At 41.7% G+C, this 10,174-nt stretch overlaps 1 protein-coding gene across 1 annotated transcript; it reads left to right on the top strand.

Moving 5' to 3' along the window:
- The first annotated feature begins 1,402 nt into the window (after positions 1 to 1,402).
- On the top strand, positions 1,403 to 7,164 carry LOC144464461 (uncharacterized). Its single transcript, XM_078171324.1, has 7 exons — positions 1,403 to 1,416; positions 2,187 to 2,249; positions 3,052 to 3,138; positions 3,461 to 3,593; positions 4,906 to 4,950; positions 6,165 to 6,403; positions 6,940 to 7,164. Exons 3-7 carry the CDS (start codon positions 3,070 to 3,072, stop codon positions 7,072 to 7,074), a joined length of 621 nt encoding a protein of 206 aa, XP_078027450.1. The 5' UTR covers positions 1,403 to 1,416; positions 2,187 to 2,249; positions 3,052 to 3,069; the 3' UTR covers positions 7,075 to 7,164.
- The last annotated feature ends 3,010 nt before the right edge of the window (positions 7,165 to 10,174 follow it).

Below are 10,174 nucleotides of genomic sequence, written 5' to 3'. Positions count from 1 at the left end.
TGAACTTAAAACTCTTTCTGTGCTGTAGACTGTTGCTGTCTGATGTATTCTACCTTCCACATCTGGAAACGTGCAGTATTTCATGGACCAAACTACTCCTCGTCCTGCGTCCTTGCAAGTGTTACAGGCTCACTTGGTTTCATGTGTTTTTTCAAGTGTCCCAGATCAACAGCATGTGATGTAGATGGCTGAATACAACGGCAAAGAGCAAAGTGAACCTGGAGCGCTTTATGTTCACAGTGCACAGGTTAAGAGAACAGCACCGCAGACTTTGAAGCGAACCAAACGGTCTGAGTTTGGTTCACTTCAGTGGGGTCTGAGTTCTCTTGGAGTGTGCTTGAAAAAATGCTGAGTCACTGCTCTGAGTCCACTTAAGGGGGTGAAAAGGACCAAGTGTGAAAACACCCTAAATCTTTTTCTCTGCTCTGATCTTGCATCCACATTAAGCTGCTGTTGTTCACCAACACACTACGTTTATTTGCCACTAATTGCAGCAGTTAATGCATTTGAAAAGAAATGTCATACTGCCTGGACTACATTTGTTTCTTAATGTTATGAAGACATGTTAATACTGCTGACAAGCCAAACATTTTCATTTCTTTCTTTTCATTTCATTTCCTGCACGATCCACTCGTAACAGCTAAAGCATGATGCATCCTTTCTGTTAGGGTTGTGTTTTGGCACCAACAGCACGGTTTGTAGAATCCTGAAAAAGTCAGCAGTGACCTGAAGCATGAGACAAGACAAGTTTAGATTCAAGACGCCACTGCTGCCGGTCGCTGCGTGCGCATGTGCCCTCACCTCACCTCAGACACAGAGAGGCTGTGTGGCAGGTCAGACCTCTGTGGTCTCTATTCAATGAACATTGAACCAAAAGCAGGATCTTTTCCTAACCTCCTTTTGTTGCCTAAACACATGCAGAAAAAAAAACCTCTCCACGACTTCTGTGCAGGACAAAAACACAGCACTTTGTCCGCTGGAAATAATGTTTCCATTAAAACATAATTATGGCAGCGATTATATCACCCTCAAAACGTAACTTGAAAATGCCAGCTTTGCGTTTGAATGTAGTAAAGTAGGATCCAGTTTTTCATGATGCATGTCTGCTCGGACACAGAGAGGCTGTGTGGCAGGTCAGACCTCTGTGGTCTCCAAGTGTCCCCAAGCAAGCCACCTCCACAGGATCATATGAATGTAGAAATGTGTGAGTGTGAAACAAGGTGTTGCTTTAAAAGAAAAAGGTGTTCTTTGTCAAACACACATAGCGTATATGTAAATGTGATAACTGACTCAAATGAGTCTGGAGAACAGTCATGACCATAACGGATGAAGACATGATATTATCAGCTGTTCTTAGTGTATATAAGGAGATGTCCTCCTCTGCTTCAACAGGCTTCCACTGTCTCACTGAAGAAGGTAAGACCTCTGTTAAAACTCCTTCTACAAAGGTTTCTTCCTGATCAAATACTCTTGTCTGACAGGTTTAAGATCGAAAGTTCGAAGGTGTTTGCTGCTCTGAATTCTACCTGCACGGTGTTGATCAAGACTGCATTATAATGACAGACAGTCGCTTGAAATTTGTTGGAGGTTTCTATGTGTTGGGTTGCGTTTGTCTTGTGTGAAGTCCCTGATTGGCTGAATCTGTGGAGTTACAGGTGAAAACAGAAAATTGACCTCCGTGCAAACAAAGTTAATACTGTCACAGGTGTGTGTACGAGGAAAAAGGTTCAGAACCCAAACTGAGACAGAACAGGTCAAAGAAAAAAGGACTTTACCAAATCAGTGTTCAAACTATGGAGCTGGTAGTCAGGCAGGAGGAGGCAGTCCAACAGGCAAAGACATCCAGACGAGCAAAGCAGGCGGGTCGTTAACAGGCAGCAGGCCAGAGCTCAGGGAGCAGACACCAGGCAAGAAAACTGGAACAGGTACAGATGGCTGGAACACCAGTACACAGTCTACATCTCATGAACTGGCAAACGGAAAAAACTAGTGAGCTGATGATATAGATGGAAGCACTGGTGAGATAATGACAGTCACACCTGCCGGCTGGCTGCTTCATTTTTGCATTTTCTCCCTGTGTCAACATGGGTTTCTCCAAATTCTCTGGTTCTCCCACACGCCAGAACATGTCAGTTAGATTAATAACTGGTGACTGTGTGTGTGTGTGTGTGTGTGTGTACTTCCAGCGTGCTAAGTGGCTCAATTCTACCGTACAAACATCATCTTCTCATCTTCCAAACACATCAGTGGTAAGTCACGACTCTTTCTGTCCAATGTCAGCACCTGAGTGTCTGAATCAACAAACAGTCAAATGTTCAGTGGTGGAAAAAGACTTCTACAGACTGCTTTGTTTCAGTCAGACTCTGGATGGAATTTATTATTATACCAGAACACATCTTTCCCGTCTCTCCCTCCATCAGCCGCTCTGCTGTGCTGTCATTATTATCAGGGGAGGATTTACTGATCTGGAGGCCTGGGGTCTGAGGCAAATGCTTTCATGCTTTATTTTCACTCTTTCTCCAACTGGTAATATCTGGAGGCTATTGCAGCACGTATCACAGTGTAGTCAGCAGCCTCTCAGGTCTACATATTATATGATAGGTATCCTTCACTGCGACATTGAAAACCCCTGGACATCAACAACAGCACGTGGTTAGGTTTTGAAAAAACCACCTCTCATTCACATGAGAGGTGGTTTTGAAAAAAACCACCTCTCATGGTCTTGAAAAAAACACCTCTCATTCACATGAGAGGTGAACATCAGCCTCTCAGATGCAAGTCTGGGGTCTGTTGGTCCCATCCACCACCCTCCAGCCCACCGTAAAGGGTCCTTCCAGCTCCTTACCACTGCGACAGGTGCCATCCAGCCACGTTACAAACTGATGCCGCCCGGAAGCCGTGAAAGGTGGCATTTGACATCAGGGGTCTGGCGCCAAAATCACATGGTGTGTGTGTGTGTGTGTGTGTGTGTGTGTGTGTGTGTGTTTATCACCATTTCTTTTTTTCAAAATGTCAAAATGAATAACTGTTCTCCTCTTTCCTCCACGTCAGCTCTCCACTGCTGAAAAAATGAAAAACCTGATCTTGGTCTCTCTGATCCTCCAGCTGGTGATCACAGTAATAGACAGTAATGAAGAGGTAAGTCAGTTTAATATTAGTATTGTTTCATTTTCATGAATGATCCTCCAGCTGGTGATCACAATAAATGTGATCAATGGGGTCAGTGGCTTTAATATTGTTATTATTTCATTTCCATGAGTCTTTTAATGCTGTTACTTACACTACCACGCTACAACCTATAAGGAATAAATCACCTACTAACCACCGAGTTACAACCAAACTCACTGCTGCACAAATCTGTACAAAGTATGAGACGAAACATACGACCGTTCTGATCCTGTGTGTGTGTGTGTGTGTGTGTGTGTGTGTGTGTGTGTTTTTGGCCACATTCATTTTTCAGTTAAAGTTCGGAGACATCATTGCGTTTCCGAGAGGGTGCACTGGCAAGAACTACAAGCACTATGCCATCTATGTGGGTCCAGAACACATCGTAAATGTTAGCCAAGGAGATAATGACATATTTCACCGCTCAGGTATGTGGCGTTCACTGAAAATGAGAGTATGGTTTTGAATATTGGCAACAATACTCACCTACATTAGGCCTACTGTTACTTTATATGATGTACATTAATACTTTTCAATATCTCGTCAATATTTTCTCATGATGTGCAATATTACCTCTCATTGTGACATCATGTACAATATAAACTTGATTACATGGACCGCGGAACGCATCTGAACGGGGGGGGGCATATGTATTGAAACAGACAATATTAGCCTACTGATGTATTAAATAACGTTGCGGAGCTCTTTTTTTTATTCCGACGCCACACTGTCACATCTACAGTACACGCACGAACACGAACACATGCTTGCTCAGATTAACTCATCTGATCCCACTCTAACATTCACACACAACAGGCCAATCCTATAAACGCACAGATGAGGCCACAGTGGAAGCTGGAGTAATTTGATCATTTTGTTTTTTCTGTTTACCTGAAGAAAATGAGATATTGACTTCTGTCTCTTCATTTTCCCAGATGCAGCCAGCGCAGGTGCCCGCCGTTAGCTCGCGACGCTCATGCATGATGTATTGATAAACAATGCACTTGATAGGCACACTAATATCAAATCAATGTGCAGCAGTCAGTGGGAGTTTTTTTTATCGGCAGCAGTTGGTGAGAGTGAGTGAAGGTGTGTGGTGACTTGGCTCGTAAAAACACAGATAGGCTACAACTTAGGCTTTTATTCATATAAAATAGTTTGTCAGAGTAGAGCCCTGCGCGGGACTGTTTTCTTCATCCCGCTCCTGCCCGCACCGCTGAATTTCTGACCATTACCGCCCGCTCCCGCAATGTGTATGTCCACTCCCGCCCGCTCCCGCAAAACTCTGAGAATTTATGCTGCACAATAATAGAGATGCATTGATTTTGTGTCTTCTCCCGTCCCGCAGGAGAAAACACGTCATTTATAGGCTATTAATAAAGAGATTCATGGGGTTGTTTGTTTCGTTTCCCTGGTCTGCATGTCTTGTGACGCACTGGTCAGGAATAGCGCTCCTATTTCGTTGTTTTCATTTAGTTTTTAATGAAATAAAGGCTGTTTCATATTCTATTCTCCTCCTCTGTATTTATTTATTTTTCTACCTTTATATAATCACGCAGTGATTGAGGTTACTGAGGGGGCGGTTAAAAATTACGACGGGGCAAATCTTTATGATGCAACATAGGTTCACACAGTGAGTTAAGAGCGCGCAGCCGTGCGTAATTGTCGCTCGTAATGACAGCTCATCGCCGGTGAAACACAATAAACTGCATGTCTTCTTTCATGTTTGTCTCATGACAGGTGAAGCTGACGGAAAGAAAGACGGAGGGAGGAAGCGGAAATCTGGTATGAAAGCTGGTTCAGGGCATATTCGTACATTTATGAATTAATATGGAGGGGAAATGCTCATGCATGTGCACCAAGTTCCTGTATTGACATCCTGTCGCTAGGCTACATCTTCTTCTTCTTCTTCTTTTTCTTCTTCTTCTTCTTCTGTTTAATGGCGGTTGGCAAACAGCGAATTGGCCCATTACCGCGTGTGGATCAAGATGACTATTACACCTTTTTTTTAAAAAAAATAAAATAAAATGAAATTTAAAAAAATCCCAATGCAGCCCTCTATGTCAGAGTACAAAAGTTACCCGGGCCATGCCCCCCCCGGTTCCGCGGTCTATGACTTGATTATCAGGTGCAGTCTGCTTTTTTCCCATTTTTAGCATCTCTTGTACTTATCTTACTCCTGTTGTTACTCTGTTGGGCACTGATTTTTGCTTCAGCTCCTTGAAAACACTTCTCATCTTGTATATTTGTATATGTTGACAGATGTTAAATACTTTTTAAATCTGGGCCCGGTGAGTGACCCTGACCTGGAGATCCCACTGGTTGTTCTGGCTGTTACTGGTTGTGAAAGTTAAATTGTTGTTACTGTGATTTGGAAAATTCTCTGGCAACTTCGGGATAAAGAAAGTTCGAGCAGGAGAGACTCGTACAGAGAGAAAAGAATAGGCCTAGTATGAGAAAGTATGAGAAATGTGAAAAGTCTTTGGCGATTAGACCCCAGCGTGATGTCATCTATTCCAGGAGCGTGGTAAAGACGTAGTAGATTAGGGATCCTTCCCTATAGAGTCTAGATGCTGGTGGTGGTGAGATGAGATGAAGAGGGAGCTGAAGGTCTGGATGTGAAGAGGAGTGAGCTGTTGATGAGCTCGTCCTGGGCTCTGGATAAGGTGACTGGAGGTGGAGGAGGGCCACAAGAGTCTTCCTAAACCGAGCTTTATGTCTATTGAATTGAATTGAATGGAACTGAACTTAAACACAGTTCAAACTAGTTCATCTATAAAGATTTTCGTCTGACTGTTTGATGGTTTGAAATTGTGTCATTAAAACAGTGATAACAAGAGAGGAGAATACTGGTGGCTGTTGTTGCCTCTGTGTTGACCTCAAACCAAACCACCAGATGTCACTGTGTTCCTTCAGCATATCTACATGTCATCGTGCAAGTCACAGATTTTGTGTCAAGTTTAAATGCAGTATTTCTAAATGTTTATTCTCATAAACAGGTGCAAAAAAAGACAACGTTACCTGTAAATTTGGCAAACTGTCAGAGACCGAAGGACACCCGGGCCATAAAGTGGAGAATTACTTTGATGGCGTTGGTAATTTCACTAAGGGAACTGACGACGAACTTAAGGAGCGAATCAAGTCAGCCAATAACAACTGTAGGGACTATAGACTCTTTGCTAACAACTGTGAACACCTTGCTACCTGGGTGCGCTATAACGAGGCTCACTCAATACAGGTATGTGGCACATTCAACAGTGGCAGTTCACACTTCAGCAGTTTTGTTTTACTTTTTTTTTTTGTTTGTTTGTTTGTTTAGTTTTGTTTTTACAGCACTGTGAAGTGATGTTTTAATTATCCATATGCACAATGATGCACATGCACACACAGTATCTCTGCATTAACTCTGGTTTTGGCCACATTTCTGCTTCCTTATAAATGTTTTGCAAACCTGCAGAGTTTGATATATTAGCTTTTTTTCTTGATGTGGATCTCACAGATATCATGTAGGTATGAAGTTCAGTTTGCCTGGTTGATCTACAATTTTGACGTCAGCTACTGTAAATGCTGATGTAATTTACAACACCTCCTGTTAAATAATGGACATTTACTGTCCGGCAAAATGAGGCCAAATAAAAATCTAATACACAACACCAAATTTATGCAAAGCTGAAGTTTGTGCAATGACAAAACCAGTTACCAAGGAAAGTGTGACTGTTCACCCATCAGGAAGGCAGAATTTAACGTGCATCTCTTTTGTTTGTTTTTCCACAGAAGGGTACAATGGTTAAATTTCTTTTCTCCATTGTGAATGCCCTCAGGAATAACAACAGAGCTATAGAAATACTGAGGCAGGTGAACGAAAATGAGGAGGCTGAAACTGCATGTGCAACTTCTGGCATCTCCTAACAAGCATCTTGTTAACCAATCCTGTCAGCCTGTCTTGCTCTCTTCTGTACTTTCCTCATGACATGAGGTCTTATTTGAAATAAAAATGAATGAGCAAGAAGTGCGAGTCTTTTATTGTTGTGTTTATGTAAAGAATGACTGCCAGTGTATGGATGTATAAACACTGTACATGTACACTCTGACTAATTAGGCCACCTTATCTGCAGATTTACAAATGGAAGGAAAAATGCCAGAGGAACATTTAACAATCTTTCAGACGCTCCAGTTATCATGTGACACTTCAGAGCAGTTTGAGTCAAAGTGCACTGCAGCTGATGAGAAAATGTTTCTGTGGTTTTGACTGACAGGAGCACAAACATGACCACATGTGTGGAAAACGTCTGAAAATTACACGCTGAAGGCTGTAAAAGGAAAATGCAGACTGTAGGCACACAGGCCCAGAACAAGACCACACTCATACAGACAAATCTAAAGACACATGTCCAACTTTATACGACATAAATGTCTGACAACAGAGACACAGGCTACAGGAACATCAGTGACAGCACAAAAAACAAGTCACAGGTGAAAGAAAAGTTGACTGACATTAACGTACTGTACATACTGTGTTGTTTCACCCACCTGCTCTCTCCCCACTGCATCTCCTGTACGTCAGCTACAAACTAAAAATCCTTGAAACAAACACTGACACTGTAATTTTGTTGGAGGCTGTTTCAAAAAGCAACACCAGAAGAAACACTGTCACACGTGTAATGATGTAATGTTTTATCCAGTGTTTTTACAGTTGCTCCTAGTGACGAATTTCTAAGAAAATTCCTAGAATTGTGATGTTTGCTTAGAATTTTCCCTTAAAGTTAAGATTAGCCCCTTGTGAAGATAAAAGTCATCTTAGCCCTTAAAAAAGCTCCTAAGGTGAAAACTGTCAGGAGCAGGGAGGAGAAAGCTTAAGAGTTTCTTAATCAGAGGAGAAAATGGTGGAAACACAAAGAGGTCGGAGGAATATTCTCAAAACACTGGATGACAGTGACAATGACAAATGAAACTCTACAGATTAGATCGTGTGAGGATAATATGTGTGGTCGATGTCATTAGGGACACACACACATTTCCCACCTAACACTATAACACCAGAAATAAAATGATCACAACACTAAGGTATTTGGAAAACTGTAAAAATGACTTGAGTCTGTCTCAACCTTCCATCAGCAGTGATCACACTAACAATGACAACACTTTCACAGTCAGCAGGTCATTTCATTTCCACTGGGTGTCCTCACCTTGCAGGCTCAGAGAGGGCCGTGTCTGTGACAACCAATCACATCTGATAAAGAAAGCATCACACCTAGCAACAGGGTCAACCACACCTCCTCACTAGAACAAAAGTTTCTGTCTCTTGCTCAGAGTTGCTCTGAGAACTTTCCTAAATCACTCCTAAGCTCGGGCTCCTTAAAACACATTTTAGTCTAAGTTAGGAGCTCTTCAAGAGGATTCTCAGAATGTTTGAGAATACGGCCGCTGGTCCGTTTGTTTACGAGAGGAAGAGACCTCTGTGCAAAATTCAGCTCCTGGTAAAAACCTCCTCAACAGTGCACACTGAAGGAGTTCTAACCAGCTGGTTACAACCTGCAGCCTTCACTGCTAGATGCCACTAAATCTCTTAAAATCATGCACACTTTTCCTTTTAGGTCCCTGAGAGTTCAGGGTTTCATCCTTTGGGGGGACACTGGGATTAGACCCCAGAACTCCAGTGGTCCTGTTGTGCTGCCTTCTCATTGTCGACCTTTCCCAGATGTATGCTCATGTTGATATGACTGGGTTTTTTTCTTCATCTCTAATGCTCACATGTCTGTAATGTATCTTCTCTGTTATTTCTCTCATGTCATTTTTTGCTAGGTAATGCTCTGCACAAAGACACAAAACTCTTTAATGCTACCATCAGGTAGGATATTGTTGTATAACTACTGACATGATTATTATTATTATTATTATTATTATTATTGTTGTTGTTATTATTATTATTATTATGGAAACTCTATCGAATGATTGATGTCTGGTCCATGCGTGTGGTGAGAGAGCCCCCTGCTGGATACACAGAGTTATGAAATTCTCTTTGGCTCAAATGGGGATATGTCACAGTGACATTACAGTTGTTATGAATGACATACATATTTTACAAATGGGATTTAATTGCCTTTATAGGCCTGATACGTAACGGGCATCACAGGGATGACTCTTTAATGCAGCTCTTTAATGCAGCTCTGACTTTGTTTACACAGGTCTGAAACTTTTGCTTCACGCTGCTGCAACTCTTTTAAAATCTTACTTGATTTTGTTATTTATAGTTTTACAATTCTGTGTTTTTATGATGTCATGATTTCATGACTTTTGATTATTTATTTCATCTACTGATTTTGTTTTTGTGGTTTTGCTGTGATTAGTGGGTGGTGGATTTGACAGAGAAAGACTGTGGTGAGTTCTAGTCGATCCACATCACAACAGACTGGGTGTTAGATTCTGGGGCAGATTTGGGCCGTACCCGGTTAAACCACGTTAAACAGTGTCTGTTGGCGAGGCTGTCCCTGTCGTCATAGTTGTTATAGTCTCTGATTGTTAATGACATCTGAGGCCCTAAAAAGTGTCACAAGAAGAAATACAGTCTGAGATTTTGATTAATAGGATCTCAAATCACCACTTTTAAATGAAAATTGTAGAATCAGTTAATCCTTGTTTTAAATCGTTTTTAAATGTCCTTTTGTAGTGAATGGCCTTGTTTGTCTGTTTTATGGAAATTATGTCTTTTTTCATGTGCAGCACTCAGTGCCTTTAATGCCCTTATTGTAAAGCAATATAAATGTGCTGTATAGATGAAGTGTATTGATGTGGAATGATGTTCAGTGCTGCCACCGTGTGACCACAAGTTATACTGCAACAGTCCTGTGTTTCTACATGTGCACCAGTCTTGTTGAAATGAAGCATGGTCCTGGATCAGTTCTCCACATTTTGAATAAAACACACTGGAAGAAGTTATCCTTTTAGGGGGTTAGAATAAAGTGGTCTTATTTTGTAAAACACAGGAAGTATGCACGCACATCACAGAAAA

The sequence above is a fragment of the Epinephelus lanceolatus genome, chromosome 10 (genome assembly GCF_041903045.1).
Source record: "Epinephelus lanceolatus isolate andai-2023 chromosome 10, ASM4190304v1, whole genome shotgun sequence".
Classification (NCBI taxonomy): Eukaryota; Metazoa; Chordata; class Actinopteri; order Perciformes; family Serranidae; genus Epinephelus; species Epinephelus lanceolatus.
Note: the sequence above shows the minus strand (reverse complement) of the source record. Positions and strands in the feature narration are given on the sequence as shown.

What these genes read in the sequence shown, in the direction of transcription:
- LOC144464461 (XM_078171324.1), top strand. Translation starts at nt 3,070, where the DNA reads ATGAAAAACCTGATCTTGGTCTCTCTGATCCTCCAGCTGGTGATCACA. An exon ending in TAATAGACAGTAATGAAGAG is followed by an intron (nt 3,139 to 3,460) that starts GTAAGTCAGTTT and finishes TTCATTTTTCAG; the next exon opens with TTAAAGTTCGGAGACATCAT. An exon ending in AGGGAGGAAGCGGAAATCTG is followed by an intron (nt 4,951 to 6,164) that starts GTATGAAAGCTG and finishes TCTCATAAACAG; the next exon opens with GTGCAAAAAAAGACAACGTT.